Raw genomic sequence first — 23,025 nt, 5'->3', positions numbered from 1 at the left:
TCTGTAATAAGTGAAATATTTCTCTATTTTTAGGGGTTAATAAAATGATAATATCCAAAGAATCATCTCCAAATCCAACCAGTGTCTACACTGTCTTTATGAAGTGTTGGTTCTGAACTACAGTCCAGTCCCAGTCTCAGCCCGAGCCCCAGCCCCAGCTCCAAAAGGTCGCTGTAAAACATTAAACATTAATTTCCAAAGAATAGTCTTTGAACAAAACAAACTTAATTTACAGTGTATTTTACTGTTAATTTTCCTGATGTAAAATGTTTGGACTCTCTCTGTTTTAACGAATCCACAGTCAGCGGTGAAAATGTTGAAACTGTTCATTTGTAAACATTAATTTCAATAACAGATTTATTGATTTCAAAACATTTAAAAAAACAATAATTTCCAAAGAAAAAATCTGAAAAAGATTATAGTTTTCAGTCAAATTTTCAACACTGTGTACCGGTGTTTCCTGAGATGTTTTAGTGCATTCACAGCACCAGTTTTTATTATTTTCTTTTTATTTCTTTAATTAATTTTTGGAAAAAAAAAAATCTTAAAATTTTAATAATTCGTGAATTTTGAGAAACTACAAAAAATACATTTACAGAGATTACTTTATGAAGGAGAGCGAAAAGCTCGTGTATAACGTTTGTGCCATTGAATATAATTCGTTCTTGAACCTTCAATGTGCTTGTAATAATAATAATAATAATAATAATAATAATAATAATAATAATAATAATAATAATAATAATAATAATGATGATGATGATGATGATGATGATGACGGTGACGCTAGACTCGATCTGTTCGTTCAGCATCTTCTCAGTGTCGGGGCTCAGAGAGGGGCTCAAACGCAGAAACGCGTGCTTCTCTCCGGTTCATTAACTCACGCCGCGCGTGTCCTCGGCTTTCCGTGGTCAGTTACCACCACGGAATTTATGTCCCGTGTGAAGCCAAGCGAAATCCCTCGGAGCTCAAGTCACCGGCATCAGGACCCAGAGCCACCGCGGCCTCTCGCTCGGCTTCCTCGCGGGCTTCAGGCTGTTCCTAACGGCACCCGTCTCAGAGAGGGCATCGCCTCCAGACCTCCGCACCACGGTGTGCGACAGAGGCAATAAACCACAAAAATAAGAACCCCCCCCCCCCCGGTAATGTCTCTGAAGGAGCGCGTGTTGGTGAGTTTCTCACCTTAGACACTGAGAGAGGTAAAGAGATGGAGAGATAAAGAGAGAGGTGGATGTCCAGCTCCTGGGGTAAACAGAAACCCAAAAGACCAGGAGGGGTCTGAGGGGGTCTAGGTGCTGTTCAAACAGAGCTAAGTGCAGCAGGACAATAGCCTCCTACACCTGACACCGAGGGCCAGGGTCCACGGCAGGGGCCTCGAGACGGGCCTGGCTTCGTTTTACTGGGGGACTTGGTTTCTAACCCATGCGCCAGGCCTCTTCCTGGTTATTGGGGACAATATTGGACCCTGGGAACGGGGGAACTCTGCAATAACGGTCGTGTAAAGTATATAAGGGGCGTTCCACCGTTCTCACTTCAGCCAGAGCAGCCTCGGCTGATATGTGTCCATAGGGAAAGAGCCGAGGGACATTCCTGCTGGATTAAACATGTCTAGCTAACTTCTAATTAGAATAAATCCTGGTTTGTAGACCCCCTTCACGTTTGGAGGAAAAGCGTGTGTATGATACAGCTGAGGGGTTAATGACCTTAATAATAATAATAACAATAACAATAAGAGCAGGCTATAAATAGCAGCAGTAATAATCTTAATAAATAATAGTGAAAGGAAGAATAACACTGAGCAGATTGTGGAGAAGCTTATACACTCCTCCAGAGTCACGTGGCTATTTCCACGCTGTAAAAACCTCCACCTGCTTCACCTGCCCCCTGCAGCAGAGCCCAGGGCTTACGCTTAAGGGACCGGACGCTCTCGGTCTGGACACTGCTCTGAGTCTAAAAGTCCAAAAGTCCCAAAGTCCCAAAGTCCAAATCCAGACGGAGCCCCGAGGAAATCCCGTGCCGTGGACCAAAGCCCAGAGGGAAGCCCTCGCCACGGCAACGGCTCGTCACGTCAACTCCGTCAGCCAATAGGAGCGCTGCCTCTGAGCAAGGCGCGCAGGGATTGGACGGCGGGAGCTCGCCGTGGAGGAAAGTTGGGAAGTCCGGCCCCTGGTTTCTGCGGGCTGAAATGTAAGCCTGTCCTCCCCGCCGTCAGGAACCAGACTGCGAGCTCGCCTCCCGTCTCACCGAGCGCTACCGTCCGCATCCGCCCGCTTGCAGCGAAGGCTAGCGCGGAGACCAGCGAAACTGGACCCGGAGCTGGTCACGGGACGTCACTGGGGCTTTTCTTGCATCATCGGAGGAATCCACGCAATGGGTGAGGACGAGAATGTGTGTGTGTGTGTGTGTTTGTGCTCGGGTCCCGGGAACGGTCCCGTTCGGCAGGACTCTGGTCCTTTGTTTATTCTGCTGTGGAACGGCGTTCCGCGGACTGTAGCGAAGTAGTTAGTGACCGCAGCTCTGTGGTGTGATGTGAATTGGCGCGAGAAGTGACTGTAAGCCCTGTGGGGGTAGTTAGGACTTGTTGGGAAAACACTACAGGGCACAGCGGAACTCCGTTCCTGAAGCTCAGGGTCACTCCCATTTTGAGAGGGTGTAAGTCGAGAGCAGGAACGCGGGAACGGTGTTAGAGTCAGATATGTCTCTGCTCGTTCTAGGCCTTTCTTGAGTGTGAACTTCTCGAGTCGTAAACACAGGGAAGGCTCTGATGAACACACACGCGCGCGCACACACACACACCATGTTCAGCCAAAGTCTTATCTTAACCCACCCTCCCTGCTTTCTCTCCGCACCTCCAGAACCAGCCTTCGGGGAGGTCAACCAGCTCGGGGGGGTCTTCGTGAACGGGAGACCCCTGCCCAACGCCATCCGCCTGCGGATCGTGGAGCTGGCGCAGCTGGGGATCAGGCCCTGCGACATCAGCCGGCAGCTGCGCGTCTCTCACGGCTGCGTGAGCAAGATCCTGGCTCGATACAACGAGACCGGCTCCATCCTGCCCGGCGCCATCGGGGGCAGCAAGCCGCGGGTCACCACGCCGACCGTGGTCAAGCACATTCGGACTTACAAGCAGCGCGACCCGGGCATTTTCGCCTGGGAGATCCGGGACCGGCTGCTCGCCGACGGCGTGTGCGACAAGTTCAACCTGCCCTCGGTCAGCTCCATCAGCCGGATCCTCCGCAACAAGATCGGAAACGTGTCCCAGCAGAGCCAGTACGAGTCCGGCAAACAGAGCGGACACCACCAGCCGCAGCCCGCGCTGCCCTACAACCACTTATACTCTTACCCGACTCCCATCGCGGCCACGGGGACTAAGGTGCCGACTCCCCCGGGCATGCCCACCCTCCCTGGACATATGGCCATGCACAGGATATGGCCGTCCTCGCATTCCGTCACAGACATTCTGGGCATCCGGTCAATAACGGAGCAGCAAAGTAAGCAATTTCTCACTTTCTCTCTCTATCTATCTCTCACTTTCTCTCTCTCTCTTTCTCTCTCTCATTGCTAATGGAAACTTGAGTGTGTGTGTGTGTGTGTGTGTGTGTACGTAGGCCTATGTGAATGGGTGCTGGGCCGTATTCCTAGACTGGGGTTAAGCATAAATCAATTCTAAAAATATAACTATAAAATCCTAAATTATTTCACTGTAAATTTATAGAAATTATTATCATTCTTAGCCTAGATTTCAAAGCGTATTAATTAGCATTTTTGTTTTGCCTTTATTTTTCGATTAAAAACATGGACAAATCAAGTCTGGACACCGCTGGATTCAATATAAAAATAAATAATAAAATAAAGTCCAGTGTCGAGTCACCGTCCGCACTGTAATTTAACACAGGACTAAGATTAGGCTTAATCCCGTCCAGGAACTAGGCCGTAAACATTCGTATGTTAGTTCGGACTGTGTGTGTGTGTGTGTGTGTGTGTAGTTCTGTAAAAGCGTATATACAGTCTTTTAACAAAGGACCGGCACTCTTTAATCTGATCACACATTTCTTCCAAACGGAGTAAACACGAAGAGTAGAGGCTCGCGAAAATAAATAAATAAGTAGATTAAAATACGACATAAATAAAACTATTACATTTAAAAACTAAACAAACAAAATGTTTGAAAGATAAAAAAAAAACCAAAATGAACAAAACTATAAATAAAAAAAAGAAAAAACGACAAAACGAAAGAAACAAACAAAACAAATGGGCCATGGGTGGAGGGGGAGGGGTTGTTATGTCTTAACCAGATATAACTTTAGGCCAGATTTAGGCCTAAGAAATATTCCAATTGGACGATTCACACTTTGGGTTTGAGTTATCCGGTTTAATGTGAAACAGAAATGTTTTTATCAGTGATAAGAGGTGAAGAAGGTGGAGATAAAGGACTTAGCTCTGCTTTTAGAGTTCACAGTAATTCACACATTATATAATAATAATAATAATAATAATAATAATAATAATAATAATAATAATAATAGACTAATACTATTTATATAACAATCGAAAACGTGTCATGTTTACGGATCTCGTGCCAGGAGGCTAGTGTAGACCTGGAGGACTGGGGACTGTGACCTGCGTGTCGCCCCACTGTAGTTAAAGATGTTTATACGAGTCACAGTAAGCGTTATTCAATTCAGTTCAATAGAATTTAATTCCATTCCATTAAAACCGGATTAAACCGAAAGCAGCGGTCAGTTTGCAAAAACAACGCAGTGTCCAAGCGAGCATGCGCCCTGAAGGTGTTGTTAAAGTGTGTGTGTGTGTGTGTGGACCGTGCCTGCGGTGCGGAAACATGTCCGTGCTCTCGAAGGCAGCTTCAGCTGAGCGTTCACTCCGAGCTCCAGCGCTGCTCCACACGGCCGAGCCTAGAGACCCCGGGAACGGCAGTCGGGACGCGGCAGAGCTTCTAAACAGTTTACGCTTCTCGAAATGACCAGCAGATGTCCGCGGAGGGTTCAGAAAGCTGGAACAGAGGGGGACATACCCACTGTGGGCCCACTGCTCCAGCAGGATGCACCCCCCCCCCCCCCCCCCCCCCCACACACACACACACACACACTCGTCCAGGCCTTAAGTCATTAGCAGCACAGGTAGCTAATACTGGGCCTACCTCATCACCTCCTCGCACATGCACACGCGGGAGCGCGCACTGAGGTAACAGCGCTGTAACCTGCAGCACAGAGCAGCCGAGAAAACACAAGTCAAACCTCGCCTTTCTGTAAATTAAATACATATTCTGACTCGGTTAAACCCCGCTGACACTATCTAATAATAACAGTTAATGTAAACAGACAGCGAAAGCTAACAAACAGACTTTTCACGTCTGTAGAGTTAATCTTTAGAGAGATAGGCCGATGCACACAGTCTGAATTCAGATCTCCTTCCGCCACCGAGGCCTAATTGTAATGTAATTTTTAATGTAAGCACGGGTTCCTAAACAAGGATCACATCGAGCATTGTTTAACAATTAAAACGAATATAAAACAATGTTATAGATTATTTCTACGAAGTCTCCTATTGTAACAAACCTGAATTTACTGCGTTGATTGAAACTATTATAATTAATGCAGGATATAATCAGTATATAACATCGAATTATGGTTGTTGCGTTATTTAATAGAACTATGTTATTTTTTATGTTAAAATATTTTAAATATTTTTTTTTTGGTATAGACAACACACACACACACACACACACACACACACAGTAATGAATTTTCTAAATTCATAAAAGGACAGCGGCGGATTTAAGGCCGCTCTCGATGTTCTCCTGAGGTCCTCTCGTGTTTCAGCCCCTGGTGGCCTCACGGTTCTAGGTCCAGACTCGGAGAACCGTGTATAATAGAGTATCCACGGCGGACTGAAGGGGAACGGCGAGGGTAAATCTAATTTGTCCGCACAGGAAGAAGGCGCGGGGTGAACGGTCCTGCTCATTACACCAGAGCCGTCTTCTGTTCCTTTAACCACACACACACACACACACACACACACACACACACACACACAGAGTGACTATATATCAAACACACTCATACTTCAACACGGCCCTGAGCGCTGACCCCGAGGGAGCACTAGACGCTCTGCTCTGTTCTTCTCCCGCGCTCGAGGACACGTCTCCGGGCGAGTGGTCGCTGGGGGTCCCGGCTGCTGGGTGGCTCTGACAGCTGGACGCACAGCAGCAGCAGCAGCGTGTGTGTGTGTGTGTGTGTGTGGTGGTCAGCTGCTGCCTCAGTGGTCAGCTGAGTGTGGACTGAGGTGTTGTGTTGCCCTCTCCCCTGTCTCTGTTTCGCCCCCCGGTTAGTGACAGCGCGTCCGTCCCCAGCGACACACCAGAGAAACGAGGCGCTGTTAGCAGTAGATTCTCCTCAGCGAGCTCTCCGCTGCTCAGTGGCGGGGATAAGCCTCACTTAGAAGCTGACGCTAAACACTCCGAGGAAACAGAGCTCACCTCCTGACACTTCCGCAGAGGGGAACAGCAGAACGGTGTTCCTTATATTAACAGCACTCACCAGCAATAGTTAGAACTGAGAATGAATTTGTAGTGTGTGTGTGTGTGTGTGCGTGTGTGCGTGTGTTTCCAATGCACATCTATGGTGTGTGTTTAAACAAAAACATTTAATAAATTATTATAATTATTAGAAAATTTTGTAAAATGTAAAAATACATCGTACAGGTGCAAAATAAAATTGTAATAACATTTCTTTATTTAAATTGGCAATTTCATATTTTCTATCTCTTCCTCTCTCTCTCTCTCTCTCTCTCTCTCTCTCTCTATATATATATATATATATATATATATAAAGCTACAAACAGTGTAGTGTATCTTTAAAGGTACAGCAGTGGTGTTAAAGTCCAGTTGTGTTCCCTAAAGGTTCATTACATTCTCTTCTCCAGAAGGAGAGGGGGATCTCTGTAATCTTTCATTATACAACTGTGGAGAATAAAAGAACACAATAAAAGTCCTGGAGATGAAACGGGGGAATGACATCAACACAACTTTAATATCCACAGTTAATTTAGAATAAGGTACAATTATGATCCCTCACTAAAGGTACAGAGAGCGGTATTCTAACAGTGTACGTTATATATATGTGTAGAGTTGCATTTGTATCAGTTCGTAATTTTGCTACGTCAGCAGCAGCTCGTGTCTCATTTTAGTTTTAAATTCAATTATTAAATTCGATAATTCCAAACAATGAGCACTTTATTTATTTATTTTATTTATTTATTTTATTTTATTTATTTATTTTCTTGGACAGACCTCGCATTCCGAGAGTTATATCAATATTCTTTCTGTTGGAGATCACCTGACTGCGCTCAGACTGGTTTGAGAACTCTAGATCTTTACTAATGACCTTCTCCACGCGTTTTTAAGTTAAAGTAAAGTTAAAGTAAAGCAGGGCTTCGTCGGCGTCCCCTCGTCCCTTAAGTAGAGGCCGCAGGGAGGTTTAGTGAAACTATGGTGTCCTCTACACTACGGTAAAAGTGGCACTCTCCTGTGGTGACTGTGGGAATCCGTTCATAACTGACCCCAAAAAAGACCAATCCCAGGATTCAGGCCTAAAGAATAACAATGAAAACACGTTAGAGATATATCTGCGCTCCTCAAATTCATCGTGTACGATATGTTTTAATTTTTAAAAGTTGGGAATATTGCTGTTCATTTGGACCTCTCTCTCTCTCTCTCTCTCTCTCTCTCTCTCTCTCTCTCTCTCTCTCTCTCTCTCTCTCTCTCTCTCTCTCTCTCTCTCTGGCCTTTCCCCCAGAATCTGTCACTGAAAAATCAGTCTCCCACATCAATCTGCGCATGTCTTTAACCTGCTTTAATGCTAACCCTTAGCTTTAGCACTGATTAGCATCTTAAAGTCCCGGACACGCGTTAAACTCTCGGTCCACTCTTTTAAATTCGACCCTGAATTTTACAAAATGCGAAAATGACACGTGTTGTTGATTTTCAAAATAAATAAATAAATAAATAGTTACATAAAAAAATAAAAATAAAAAAATACACGTGCTCTACTGAGAACATCACCCGTTTTAATGTACACTAACTAAATAAACAAACGTCTACTGATGTTCTTTCTATTTTATATCGCCTCTGGATCTAAATAATTGAAATATTCCCCTGTGTTAAGTCGCTACATACAGTGAGCACGAGCTGTATTTGTGCGCGCGCTCAGCAGAGGATGCCTTCGCTCGTTTTCGGTGATTAATCGCGTGTCGCTTGGCGTGAGACGCCCGAGGTTTCGCCCACTCTGGCGCGAGGGCCGCGTAGGGGAGGCGACAGCGCGAGCGCCAGCGGGCGATTGATGAATCGTTTATTAGAGGGGCTCAGAGGTTTATGTCTCGTGGAAAACGACGGAGTAAATCTTTATTAGCGATGCGCGGGGACACGGCGTCAGCTGCACGCGCAACACACCTCTCCGCTGCGTCTGCTGCCTGCGCAGACCGTCTGTAACAGTATCGTTCACCAAGGACGTGCAGATCTTCCCTGAAAACACCCTTCACTCAAAAAAAAAAAAAAAAAACGGTCACTGGTGGAACATAGTCCTTTAGTTAGGGAACATAACTGCACTGTTTTGAACTTCTGTTAATTGTCTACGCTATTTTTATTCATTATTCACAAATACTGATTCCTCCTTCGCGAGAAGAGAATGTGATGTACATTTGAACAATGTACATAACGCACAAGGAACAAAACTGGACTCTGAAAGCCACTGCTGTACATTTAAAGGTACATTACACGATTTGTACCAACAGAAATGCACCTATACAGGACTTTTATTTCTGTTACGTACGTCTTTAGTTTTCTATAGTTTTCGTAGTCAGATTTTCTATTTAAACTGTAAATTATTTGAAAATATTTATTTTCTGTTTTAGCTCTGTTCTGAACGCTTACAAATTCCCACAGTTCCCTCTGGAAAACAGACCGTAGTGAAACCTATAGGCAGCACACCTGAGCTTTTGGGCCACCGCTGTACCGTAGAGGGCCCGTTTCCCCTGTCCGTTCTTCAGTGAACAGGACTTTTACTCTGAGCTCAGTGATTCTGCTGGATTCAGTGAGAGTCCTGTCCGTCAGGAAGATGAACAGCATCAGCACAAAGCGAGCAGACCGGTTTGATTAACCACAGTCAGGAACAGAACTCCTGCCCGGTACCGTGCCCACTAAAGGCACACAGCCGTGTTCACTAACAGTTACACTGGGTACAGCCCGTTCCCTTTCCCAGAACATGGGTAAGTTCTGATTTAAGCAGAAAAATAAAAGTCTGGAGTTGGAACGAGAAGCAGACACTCAGTAAATGATACAGTGGAATATGTAACAGTGCTTTTCCCTGAGTGACGTTGGTCTGCAAAACCTGAGCGGACCACCAGAGTGAGAGAGTAATCCTGAGAGTGCGGAGTCAAGAAAGTTCGCCGAGGAATCGGTTTGTGTAAAAAACATTTACACCGAGCGAATCCGTGGAACTGACTCCAAAATCAAATCAAAAAACGAAACGGAGTCAATTTCATTTACGGCTCCTTCCGGTTTTGATCCACGACTGTGAATATATTTAATTTTTAGCTGCTTTAAAAAAATCTATCGACTACTTTAATAATAATAATAATAATAATAATAATAGACTAACAATGATAATATGTATATGCTGTTATTATAAAGAGCGTAATAACACTATTACTATTATTACCAGCGCGAGCATTACTACTTAAAATAACCATAACGAAAATAATAATAAAGACGTAAACATTATCATTATTTACTTGTAAAAATAATAATAATACCAATAAAATAAGGAGTAGTAATAGTAGTAGCAATGAGCGTAAAAACTAAGAAATAGCACTATTACCAGGACGAAAACTACAAATAATAATAATAATAATAATAATAATAATAACAAAGGAAAAAGAAGAGAAGGAGACAAATATAAACCTCTTTGCAAAAAAGAGATTGAAATCGAGTGTCCCTGTATTAAATAGAAGATTGTTTGCCGCTGCACAAGAAAATGTCACGGGACTATTATTTTGAAAAAACAATAATCAATGGCAAAACGAAGACAAAATAAAATAAAAAATTAAATTCTATTAAATTACATTAAACAGATTAAATAATTTAAAAAAAATGGAGAGGCCTATATCTAGTTTTTTTGTCATGGATTTTATTTGCTCAGAGACGAATACTCGTTTTTAAATGCACGTATTTATTTTACTCCGGTTTATGCTGTTGTTATGTCGGTGGTCTCTCATGAATGACCTCGCGGTTTGAACTGAGTTCGCCTCCCTCCGGATTCCCAGGCTCTGCGAGTCCTGGTCAGACGTAAACACTGATTTATTAACGCTGTCCGTATCGCTGCTGGTCACTGTAGCGTTACAGGAGGAATCAGAGGGACCAGGGGTGATAGAGACCGCCTGAGGTCCAGGGAAGGCCAGGCTCAGAGTCACGGCCTTAGCTCGGACACAGTAAACCGCAGGAGGGCTGCTCTCTGCTCTCTGCGCTGGGGTCATGCTGAAGGTATCAGAGCTTCTCGTGTTCACCGCTGCACTCTTCTGCTTTCCATGCAAACTAGCTGTAATTTTACGATGCTCTAAAACGAATCATCCATTATGAGATTTTGCATTTGTGGGTGGCTGATGCTACATTGTGTGTGGTGGATTAAATCTGGAACAATCAGAGGTTGATAGTTTAGAGATTTGAAGATAAATCCAGATGTTTCCCATTGGATTTTCCACATGAAATGTACAGACAGTCAGTCATCTGTCTCCAGGTGAAGGGTGTAAGACATAGGGGCAGTGGGGTTCAAGACTGGTTATCTTTAAATCATGGATACATTTAGAGGAATAGAGAATATTTCTAGTGTGGGGGGAGATTTTCAGTAGTCAGGGACCACCCAGAGTCAGAATCTCTTTCTGCTTTATGTTGGAGCTTGGTAAATTCCTCCAGTTGCAGGCCCTTTCTGCCAAACGCATGCAGACATTTTTCTTTCACTCATCCTCTATTTCCCTCCGTAGACTCTCCATTTTCCATCAAGCGCCTTCTGTCTTTCGTCATCTCTTATCCCTCCTTGACAGTCTCACTCTCCTCTCGTGCACTTGGCCCTGCTTTTCTGTTGCCTCCTCTTACACGCTGCACTCTTAAAAACAGAGATCACCAGCTCAGGGCAGAGTCACAGAGGAACCACTGTGGGTTCCCTTTTTGGATGGTTCTCCTTTTGTGAATGAGATGAGATGTGCAGGTTTATGATGTTTATATTTGTGTCCTTTCCAAATATATCAGTTATTGTTTATTTTGGGTGAAGAACTATATCCAAAGAAAAATATGTATCTGGAAAATTGTAAATTTACGAGAATAAAACCCCAGCATTTTTACTTTCAATGGAAGTCTGTAGAATATTTAATTCCAAGTAATTTTTAGAGCTTTTCTACTGGTCCATTCATTATTCATTATGAAAACGATGACAAAAATGGAGATAAAAATGTCAGATTTGGCAAATCAAAAACTATTTTTTCAACCAAAATGGTGTATAAAAAGCAGTGTTTAAATATGTCCCCTACAGTAAAATCCAACATGCCCACGACTGTAAGAGCTTCGGATGTGTAGAGACCCACTCAGGCCTCATTTTCTCTCTCTCTGTTCTTACAGACGCCGAATGGATTGCCCACAGCGAACAGCTATGTCACAGCTCCCAGCATCCATCCCTACCATCCTCCCACCCGAGTGTCGCCCTACACGGGGTACAGCGGCACCACGTCGGCCTGTGTGACCGGCCACACATGGCAGCCGCCCAGTGGCAGTGCTCTCTCTCCCCACAGCTGTGACATCGCGTCTCGGGACTCGGTCCACTCTGTCGCCGCCTCTGCTCCGTGATCCTGGAGGATCTGAAGGGCTAGCAGAGAGAGAGAGAGGGACAAGGGACAGTGCCCCCCCCACAACCAAGCCATGTCTGGATCGACTTCGTCAGCCCTCACTTGTATTTATAAATGACTTTCCTTGGGGAGCCCTCTCCGTCCACTCCGCTGAGGACAGAGACGCACAGGTCACTGAGCTCGGGACAGCAGTGGACCTCCCTCGTCAAACGGCTTCACTCCAGCCTGGGTTCAGTGCTCCTCTCATGTGAATATTCATATATTGTTTTTTTTAAAATTGTGATCAGATGGGTCAATAGTACTAAGCCTTATGTTAAAAACAACAGTTCAGTTTTGCATTTTAAATGTTTCAGGGTGTTATAAACGTCTAAAGTCCAAATGTTTCGCTTTGTCTTGTCACGTTTTGTTAAAAAGACCATGTTTAGGAAGCCATTGTTCACTTCTCTCAGAACCTATGCCAGGATTTGTTTGGGAGGAGTGATGACATTAATTTATTAAAATGTAAGGTACGTTGAATACGGTGCAATTATTACAATCAGATGTGAGCAGAGCCAGTGTTTGGTGGGGGGTGCGATGCACAGTGTGACTCCACCAGCACTTATTCATTGTTTTCATTTATTCATTTATTCATTCATTTTCATCCATCCATTCATTCATATCACGTTAATGACCAGTGAAGCTGCACACTTCCAAACATCGCACAGTGAAAGTGAATGTATCTCATTAAAGGACACAAATGACAGACCTCACCTGATGGATTCTTTTTGTTTAGTTGCTCACGCATCACGTATTGTACCATTTAATAATAATAACATTAATAATAATAGAAGTAGTACTAATAGTAATTTAATAATAACAAAAATAAACAAACAACAACATCAGGGAAAATATAATTGAATCACTTTAAAATCTTATTTAATTTACAGATTCAAATCTATGTCTATCCCTGTTTTCAGTAACGTGAGCTTACAAAAGCTAATTACACCCCGAGATTATTACCGAACGCTCAGCCTCGTGCCAGCAGTCCAGCTTTACATCTTTATCTGACAGGATGCTGAGCTCATTCTGCGTTTAACGAAACTGTATTTTAATATCATCAGTGCTGCTTTGTTCCAGACATTCAGCAGCTTTACAGAAACAAGCCTGGACCCCAGGAGATCGCAGGTCAGCGCGTTAGACTTCGAGGGTCTGAGTTAGACCCAATGTTTCTGATTACACAAGATCTTAAAGGCTCTGAAAATGAATCTGCGTTCCTCGTCTCGGCCGGGAATCCGTTACGAAGAGCACACACCTGCGTTAACGTTAACTGGTCCTGTTGGAATCTGCAGATTGGGAATCAGATTTGACATTTATTTACAAAGAGCGACGGATGTGATTAAATTACAGCTAATTAAGAGCAGCGGCCCAATGTCGCCTTAAGGTTCAGATCTTGTGGAGCACAAATGACACACCGAGTACTGACCAGGTTCTGAACATCGGGCCAGTGTCGACACGGGCTCATGTTTCTGCTGATACAGCAATGACTGCAGGGGGATTAGATGTCTGTCTGTAACACTGGGCTTGGTAAAATGTGTACATCCTCTCTCTCACACACACACACACACACACACACACACACACACACACACACACACACACACACACACACACACACACAGCTTTCACTCCTTGGTCACCTGAATAGCTAAAAAAAAGCATAAGCAGCGCATTCCCAGGGGTCTTTTGTTTCTCAGGCACTTTGTCTGGACACAGAGCTGAGAGCAGTCACCAGGGCAGCTTCACGCACTTCAGGTGGAACTAAAAGATACACAAATAAAATCAGCATTAAATAATCATTCAAATAAATATATAAATAATAATACTGATTAAAATAATAATAATAATTATGTTTTCTGCAACAGAATCTCCAGAAATAACTTTTAAGTATAAGATCATTTTAGATTATGTTTATTACAAAGTTCACTGTCTAAAGACAAACTAAATCCCAATTTTACAGAAGGAACGGAAGCTTTATTTTCAGTGGAAGTCGGTGTAAAAAAGATTTTATTTATGGGTCATTTTGGAGCATTTCTATTGGTGCATTCATCAGGGAATGTGAAGGACAGCTGCTGTGTTTGAACGATGATGTAACTAAACACCCACAAACAGATACAGGTTTTTCTTGGACAGTGATGAGATTCTCAAACTTTAATGTAAGAAGTGTTAAAAAGCTGGAGATATGTGTTATTCCCCCTCATTTTCCCCCTGTGTACACACCGACTCCAGCTCACCTCGTGTCACTTACCCGTCCTCCACATGGCGCAGAGTAAACAGTCGACCTGCTGCTGCTGCTGCTGCTGATTTGACTTGGAAAGAGCTTTCACCCTGGCACAGTGGTCACGGACCGTTGCTTTGGAATCGCAGTCCTGGTTTGACCGTACGTGAATCACCTAGAAAGCAGCAGACGTACAGCCTCGCAGCCCACCGCACGCATTCCTGCGACCCTATTCTATTCAAATGAGGTGCTTTGAATGCTATTTACATGAGCTGGGTCTGGCGGACACGGACGTTGATGCTACAAAGGCCTGCCAAAGGATCCACATGCTTTGTATGTACAGTGTCTTTAATGTTACGGAGCCGGACTCTCGGCTCAGATCGGGTTGACCATGTTGACCGTGTTGTTTCCTCCCAAAACTCAATTTGCATTCCTATGTCTGGAGAAAGCAACCACAGAGTCATCAAACCAGGCACAGTTCCTGCTTGTGCTGAGAAGAAATAGATGGCAGATTGAGAAGAAAGAGAGAGAGAGAGAAAGAGAGGGGGCAGGGGCTGGCAATGCACACAAAAAGAAAGGTGAAGAACATAAACATGTATCCACAACCCAACACAACACGGAAAGCAGTCGACATTCCCAAGATGCTGAAACACACAGGAAAAGGCGAGGCAAAGCGGGACATGAGCAACACCTTAATCTTAAAGCCACCAGTGCAAGAGAACAGGGAAAACACACACACACACACACATCTGTTCAGAATTAATTCCTATGGAAAGCCAAGTCAAATGTCACATGGTTATCTTTAGCTGACTGTGTGCAATCAGGCTTACGACAGGAGTGTGTGCTACGCTAACACTAAACAGGGTCTACAACAACAATACTGGTGAACATGGCGGAGGTGCTAGCTTGATTTAGACGGCAGGCTGACCATAAGCAGACCGTCGTCCCTGGGGAATTAGAACAGCATGTTCTTAACACACACAGGTGAGTTCAGACCTCCTTGAACACATCCACTTGTGAAAAGCTGCGGTCTGCGGTGCTGCTATAGCGCAGAGGCCCAGAGGTTTCGCACGGCTCATGCCTCATGGCTCACTCCAAGTTGATCAGGTCCGGCACCCGTTTACAGTGTAATCGTGTTCAAGAGTGGGGTAAAGGAAAGCTGCTTTAATAATAACAGTCATTTAGCCGTAAACGTCGCTGGCCACTCTCTGTATTTACCCGAGGCAAACTGACCCCAAAACACAGCGCTCCGGCTCAGAGCAGGGAGCATACATCCATCCAGTCCGTGCCTTTCCAGCACTTACACAGCTTCGGCCTCGCTGCTTCAAAGAGAACATGGACCAAACCTTCAAACATTAATGAGACCAGCGACTTGTTTTACGACAGAGCTAAAACAAAACACTGAGGAGGAGAGAACACAGTCTGCAGGTTGTTACCTCATGTGTAAAGGGATGGGGGGAAAAGGGCCCGGGCTGTTTTGTTTTCCAGAACAGTCGTCTACACAGTCTAAACACTCTTAACAGTCCAGAGCTGGAGGTGAGGACGAGGGGGGACTAAATAAAGACAGAGAGAGACAGACAGAGACATGGGCCGTGCTATTTACAATAGGCTTCATGGGTATATTGTGAACACAAGGGCTGTGTCAGACGCTGTGGTCTATTCACTGTATAGTGCGATATTTTGGGATCCGACATTTTGTAGTAGTGTCCGAAAACATAGTGGACTATTTTGCAAAACAATTAGCACACGACACACCCACACTAGCAGATAGCACATACCCATGATACATAGCAATGTTTAGGTTAAAAAAACGTGGTGAAACACAGTTCTCTCCGGTTGTTTACATTCAGTTCTGCGTCTTTTAATGTGGAACAGTGTGTTTGAGGGAAACTAACGACTGCTATTTGTACGCAGCTGAAGTGTAACTCGTCTGTAAGGTTTTATTCACTGTCTAAACTCCCACAGAAACTCATTTATAACTCGTGTTGTTTAGCTTTGTAGCACTTTTGCTAATGCAGTTAGCCGTCTCCAGAGTTTGAAGACATTTCCACCTTAAATGATGCAAAACAGCAAAAATACGTCAACATTATCCACCTATGGAGCAGGAATAGGGCAGTAACCTCATCTCAGTTTGTGCTTTTCAATGTTAGGAGTTCTCTTAAAGTTGAGAGAGAGCAAGAGAGACTAGCATACCGAGCCGAGACACTTTGTTTTTTCACTCATTTACAGACTCATTTAAGTTTGCTATAATTGTGCACTGTATAGTGAGTGATGTACGGAATAGTGAATAGGGAGCCAGGTAAGATTTGATAGTTATGCTCCTGGATGCCCCCTACAGTTGCAGAGCACAATTCATATGTCCTGCAATCAAGGGAGGTTGTGTTTTCCTACCCTCCTCCAGAAATTACATAGTGTAGTTTCTGCTCTCCCTGTTACAGCTCAGTAAAGCATCACAGTGATTGTGAAGCTGTTGTTTTAAAGTAAAAATACAACCTATTGTTGCTCTAAAATTGAATGCACCACAAGTGTATGTAAAAATACATAATGAGCCACTTAAAAACGACGGTGCAAAGGCCAGCGAAGTTCACACCACTCCCAGGGACCACTGCTGACCTATATGAAAGACGGTACTTCAGCCCAAAGGGAAATGAACTACACTTTGTACCGTATTTTACACCAGAGAATCAAAGGCTTGTGTCTAAGCAGGTAAGCTTTAAAACAAATCCTAAACACATCTAACACATGTAAGAAGATTTAAAAATTAAACGCCACCTATCAAAAGGTCGAACTGTGCCATAACTGTAATAAAAACGCAAGTGAAAGTTTGAGAAAGTGTGTGAGAGCTGTAGAAAGAGGTAGCCTCCGTTCCCCGCCTGCGTATTTGCATTGCTCGGTTTTGTTGTTTTAACTCGTGCTGAGTTATGCTGCATCACCCTGCAGGCCAGAGCAGCTGACTGACAGCTTGTTGTTAGTTCACGCAGCTGTGATGGCTGACAGGCATCCACAAGGCTTCAGCACGAAGCTCCACAAGGAGAAAGAGTAAGAGGCGAGGGGAAGAATGGATAATAAACTGAATCACTTTTACGTGTTGATGTACTCCCCCCACGCGCTGAGACATTATTCTCACACAGTCACATAAAGAAAGGCATGACGACTGGGACACAGCGGCTGAGACGGCAATAAAGCATTAATATCAATGTTAAAATTACAAAAGGTGGGTTTTATTTCATATAACACCAACACACACTTCACCACAGTGGGTTTTAACACTCCTGTTCCCTTCGGTTTATTTTCCCTGGGGTCAGTTTGACTCCTACAGTGTAAACCTCCAGAAAATGATCAGAATTATAATCGTATCACGCCCTTTGTTTCTTTGTTGATTTGCTACATTCACTGTAAATAATACTTTTTCTTTTTTTTGAAGATTATAAGTTGCACATTAATGAACTCGTCATTGTCCACCACAAGCAAAACAAACCTGTGACTTTGATATTCCTGGTGTGTTTTAAACAGCTACAACAGCCTGGGGTCAAACTGACCCCAGAGGACACTATTTAACTGACAAAAAGCACAAAAGATTTCCAATGTTCACACTGATCAACTCAACTGTATTTTGTAAATCTGACACCTGCAACAGGCACCAAAAATTTGGGACAGGAGCATGTCCCCCTCTCATACATCACCTTCATTTTTAATTACACCATTTTGTCATTTGGGAACTGTGGATACAAATTGTTAATGTTTTACGAGTGGAAATTATGCCCATTCTGGCTTGGTGAAGCAAGTACAGACTGAAGCCTGGCGGTTTTGCTGAAATAACCATGGACTTCCCAGGAAAAAAAAAAGACGTCATCTTGATGGCAGCATTATGTCTGGTTGGCCCTACATCAATGGAAATGAGTCGCATATGCAAATCACCCATGGCAGGGTCACTCATGCATCCACCATGCCATGCTCCTATTACTGATCACAATCATATTTGTCCCTTTCATCATTGTCACGGAAAACACAATGTTCATTTCTCACGAAAACAAGCTAAAACATGGACTCCACTGATGACTGCACAGGTTTACACCCTCTTACACACCCCCTGTGATGAGTGTGGCTTCAGAGAATTCATTGTTCATGTTTCTGAATAAAATTATGATAGAGTTATGGCTTTCTCTTTGAATAAAATAGTTTATAGCTGCTTTTCTTGCAGTGGCAAAGTGTTAAGTGACACCAGTTTTCCTTACCGTAGCATATCAGTTTCTAATGCAGTGCCATCTGAGGGCTAGAAGCTCACAGTTATTTCGTGTGGGAGTCCAACCCCACAGAAAACATAACGTTTTTGGAATCTTGAACTGAATAATGTCCTTTTGTCGCTATTTCAAAATTCTCTTATGACGTTTGTCATAGGCTCATCACTTTATGTGAATGCTCCTTTTACATCTTTTACATTCACCTGCTTATGGGCAGTGCTTCTGAACTGTGACATATACATTTCCACTCTCAGACGGCCCGTCCCAGTTTTTGTTGTAGTGTGTTGGAGACCTCAAATTCTGTATCTGTTTCTATGACAAAACACAGTCAAGGTGGTCAGCGAATACACTGGAAATCTTTTTTCTTTTAGTGCTTTTAAGTCTAAATAATAATAAACTATTTCTACTGCATTTCACAAAATTTAAAAAATGGATTCATAAACGGTGAGTATTTCTAAGAACGGGGTTGTACCGATTAAAATACAGACATTACAGTTGATTATGCTTTTAAAGATTCACAGGTTAACACAAGAAAACACTCAGACGCTTTCAGTCACATTTTAAAATCCGGAATACTGAAATGAATGTGTGTGGCACATTTCAAAATGGCTCCATTATTAAGGATGAATGTGTGTAGGTTGATCAGACTGCGACCGTAAACCAAATATGTGGAGCCTTTAGTTTACTGACGCCACACAACTCTAAGGCACTTGAAATACTGACACATTTTAAGAAGTGAAGGAATTTCATAAGGAATCTGAAGTGTAATAGAATAGAGGTTAGTGTAACATTGCAGTCTCACTGATGAGTAAATCTAGAAGAAATATAAAATTCGATTCACATTTACAAGGACTGTAAATCGCAGACTGTTATATCATCTGCACGAGGTGTTTGTGAACTCGTCATGTTTTCGAGGCTCTCTGCTAGTGCTCTGCTGACAGTGTTGAAAGTGTTGTTGCCATGTCCTGCTGCGTTGCCTTTAACGGCGAGGGAGTGGTGAGTGTGGGAGGCTGTAGACTGCTTGGGTGTGTGGTTGCGATGCCAGGGAATTAACCAGGATCGCGTGCCCTCCCCACACCTCCCCCGTCTTAGCGTTATGGTTAAGAAAATGTCACCAGAGTTTCCTTGTAATTACCTGGTGTCAAAATCAGCGAGGAGTGGAATGAGATGTGATGCAATGTTATTGTAAGGCGAGGCCAGGCTCCTGAGAAAAATGAACCTCAGTGCGGTGAAGAAGGAGCGGAGTTGTGGAGCGATAATAACAGAGGGGGGGGGTAAAGAGTGGCGATATTAATTGTGTTCACTAAGGAATCTGCGGCTTGAGAGCAAAGCGCTGAGCTTGTTTTTGCTCTTTGTTGAGTCTCATCACCAGTTTCTCTGAAGCCAGCCGGAGACGTACTCGTACACCAGCAACATGACGGCGCCCCCTACACACAGGGAACAACACGGAAGTGTCAGTCTTGTAGGAGTCATGTAGGAGCAAGAGTCATGGATGAAATAGACAGTGATGAAACCTTACCTGGTCCAAGCCTCATGATCTTGGGGATCAGTCCTTTGTATAAAGCAAGATATCTGGAAAAACACAAACGTAGAGTCTTAATTCACTAAACATCCCTTCTTTCCTCAAACAAAAGTGTCCTGATACAAAGCATAACACTGAATTAATGGTCTACATGAAATCAGACACTACACATCTACAACATGGACCAACAGCGAGTGGACACAGGGTTTAAAAACTCCAGCAGCCACTGCTGTGTCTGATCCACCAGCACCAGCACAACACACACTAACACACCACCACCACGTCAGTGCTGAGAGCAACAAAGTATGCAGAGCAACAGATGGACTACAGTCTGGAATTGCAGAACTACAAAGATTGTGTCCAGAGTAAATACAATACTTCCAAAATTTTGCTCCATCTCTTTCCCATGTTTTCCTTCTTTTTCACCCCACTCCTTCCATTTCACTCTCTCTCCTCTCTCTCTCTCTCTTCTCCCTCTCTTCTCTGTCTCTCTCTCTCTCTCTCCCTCTCCCCCCCTCTGTCTGTCTGTCTCTCTCTCTCTCTTTTCTCTGTCTCTCTCTCCCCCCTCTCTCTCCTCTGCCCCCCCTCTCTCTCCTCTCCCCCTCTCTCTCTTCTCTCTCTCTCTTTTCTCCCTCTCTCCTCTCTCTCTCTCTGTCCCTCTCTCTCTCTCTCTGTCCCTCTCTCTCTCTCTTACTCTCCCTCTCTCTCTCTCTCTCTGAGATGCTTGGGCAGGTAAAGGGTTCTGAAAGTCGTCTGTATTTCGTACCTGTCTCTAATGTGTTCAAGCTGATCTCTGGCTGTGGGCCTGGCACTCTCCCCGTCCCAGCGTCTGTCCCCTGCCTCTGCTGGCGTTAATAAGGCTCGAGCCACTTCCTCTCTGCCCCACTGTCTGATTAAACTGACCCGCCGAGCGCCGCGCTCCTCGTTAGGACCTGCTTAACAACGTCTCCCATAGGGACCACTAATTAGCTAGGACTGTGTTGTGTTAGCGGACTGGACAGGATAGAGTGGGGGTGGAGGTGGGGGAGCTGGGGGGTACCCTCTCTGCACCCCAAAGCTCAAATGGCTACAGTGTCTCACTGGTATACACAGAAACACACACACACACACACACGTCCAACCCCACCTTAACCAAGGCCCCAACACGTCTAATAAGGAGCAGTTCCTCGGTCTCAGAGAGCAAAGTGAAAGGAGCAAATCAAGGTCCTGAAGACTCATAAAAGCAATGATTTCAGTCATAAAGCTTCCCATGAGGCCCGTCAGGCCAAAGAGACTCTGCGTCTGACCTAGGGACTGCATCCCTGACCTCCGCCAATACAACACACTCACACACCCACACTCACACACTCACACATCAGCAAACAGCCACGTCACATGCTGATGGAGCATGAAATGGGCAGCTTTCTCTCTGTCACACTGGGCAAACACAGATGAAGAATGGCAGTGTAATGCAGACAAACACAGGTATCTCACAGGTATTTAACTTGTAAACATCTGTGGGCTGCTAGCCGACTTGCAACAAACCCATACAGAAGCTACGAGAATTATTAAAGAGGAAATATTATGAAAAGAAAGTATGGGATAAAACGAGCCGCTCTAATTCTGCTCTGCTTCTGGTGTCAAGTACATGGACTTTAAATTTGCCCCACCCTCTCGTCCGAGTCTGTCCAATCACAGCGCTGGACCTGCATTTATGTGAGAGCGCAAAGACGAGGTTAAACGCAGCAAAACAGACACAATGTGCGCAGAGAAATAAGAGCACTGAGTAAAAACAGAGAAAACAAGAATGGAGAAGAAAGAAAACAGAGTGAAAACAGCTAAAAACCAGAACTTCTGCTCCTCACTGCTGTGCACTCAGGGTCTGGGTGAACAGCGAGCGGCTCATTATCATTTAAAGGAACAGGTGCTGAAAGCGGGCGTTCTGAACAGGGCTGTTTAGACAGAACTAGAAGCAATCCCTTTGTCCACAAACGATACCTCAGGGACTATTTTAACTGCGCTTGGATGCTCTAAACCTGTCAGAAGTTCTGGTCCGAAAGCCTGGATGCTCACCCCTCCTCACGGTACACCAAGGCCATAGTCTGGAAGCAGCTGCGGTACTTTATCTCCCCAGGGACTGGCTGAGGACCCTGGATACGGCTCTTAGCCACGTCGAAAGGGATGTTCACGCAGGACGAGATGGTTCCAGATACCAAACCGATGGCAAACTTTCTCAAGAACTCCAGACGAGGGTCCTGTCAGAGAAGAAAAGAAAAAACAGACGAGTACAGTTTATTATATTCCTCTTGTGCCAGAGTAGATGTTTGAGAGTAACACATAAGGGCACAACAGCAACCCCTTGTGTAGCAGTTCCTAAACGTGAGTGAGTATGAGCGAGTGAGTGAGTGAATGAGTGAGTAAGATTTGTCAGACTTGGTATTTTTGTTTCTAGGCTCCCCCTACAGTTGCAGAGCGCAATTCCTACCCTCCTGCAAACGTTACATAGTGCAGTTTCTGCAGTGCTGAACCTGGAGAAGCAGCGACAGATACTCTCCCTATTACAGCTCTGTGGAGCATTACAGTGATTATGTGGCTGTAATTTTAAGGTAGAAATACAACCTAGCGTCACTTTAAGAAAGGCTTGACCTACAAAACAAATGATATTTCAAAAGCAGATCAGGAAGTAAAAACATAACATTCCAAACAATAAGCATTAACCAGACTTCCAGGACACAAAATGGCTGCCCTTTAATCCACACAAAGACACAGATACTTTAGTTTTAAACTTAATCTTGTTTTAAAATCAAGATGATTTTGTGAAGTGGATGAAAAGAGGGGAAGGCACCGCCGAGGGGCAAAGCCCTCACTTTTACACAAACTAAGCTGAACTGAGAGAGTGAGAGAGAGAGAGAGAGAGAGAGAGAGAGAGAGAGAGAGAGTGAGGAAGGGGAAACGTGAGGGGGTGGGGGAAAGCTGGATTGTGGATATGATTGCAAAGCTGGCATGAAAGCTCAGATCATTTTATGGTAGCGGGGGGCAGATTAGAGTTTCCTTAGAAGAACGCGGCCCTCCTATTGGCTGTGCTGGAGCACGTGGTGCGCGCCGGGCTTTGGGGAGAGGATTTA

The 23,025-nt window shown here is 44.3% G+C and overlaps 2 protein-coding genes across 4 annotated transcripts in view; one reads left to right on the top strand and one right to left on the bottom strand.

Moving 5' to 3' along the window:
• The first annotated feature begins 2,218 nt into the window (after positions 1 to 2,218).
• On the top strand, positions 2,219 to 12,643 carry pax9 (paired box 9). The gene is made up of 3 exons (XM_066684610.1): positions 2,219 to 2,374; positions 2,856 to 3,488; positions 11,681 to 12,643. The coding sequence occupies exons 1-3, from the start codon at positions 2,371 to 2,373 to the stop codon at positions 11,854 to 11,856; spliced, it is 813 nt and encodes a 270-aa protein (XP_066540707.1). The 5' UTR covers positions 2,219 to 2,370; the 3' UTR covers positions 11,857 to 12,643.
• A 4,735-nt stretch (positions 12,644 to 17,378) lies between these two features.
• Positions 17,379 to 23,025, bottom strand: part of slc25a21 (solute carrier family 25 member 21) — a 98,389-nt gene continuing 92,742 nt past the window's right edge. For all 3 annotated transcript variants that reach the window (XM_066674653.1, XM_066674661.1, XM_066674644.1), the window contains 3 exons: positions 21,974 to 22,155; positions 19,919 to 19,971; positions 17,379 to 19,826 (listed from right to left, as the gene is read on the bottom strand). In XM_066674653.1, coding sequence (XP_066530750.1) covers positions 19,765 to 19,826; positions 19,919 to 19,971; positions 21,974 to 22,155 — 297 coding nt within the window. In that variant the 3' untranslated portion in view covers positions 17,379 to 19,764. The remainder of the gene's footprint in view (positions 19,827 to 19,918; positions 19,972 to 21,973; positions 22,156 to 23,025) is intronic.

This window comes from Hoplias malabaricus, chromosome 1 (assembly GCF_029633855.1).
Source record: "Hoplias malabaricus isolate fHopMal1 chromosome 1, fHopMal1.hap1, whole genome shotgun sequence".
Taxonomy (NCBI): Eukaryota; Metazoa; Chordata; class Actinopteri; order Characiformes; family Erythrinidae; genus Hoplias; species Hoplias malabaricus.
The sequence above is the reverse complement of the archived record's forward strand: the minus strand, read 5'-3'. Positions and strand labels throughout refer to the sequence as shown.

Excerpts from the sequence above, each read along its gene's own strand:
- pax9 (XM_066684610.1), top strand. Across the intron at positions 3,489-11,680 it reads GTCAATAACGGAGCAGCAAA|ACGCCGAATGGATTGCCCAC; the intron begins GTAAGCAATTTC and ends CTGTTCTTACAG.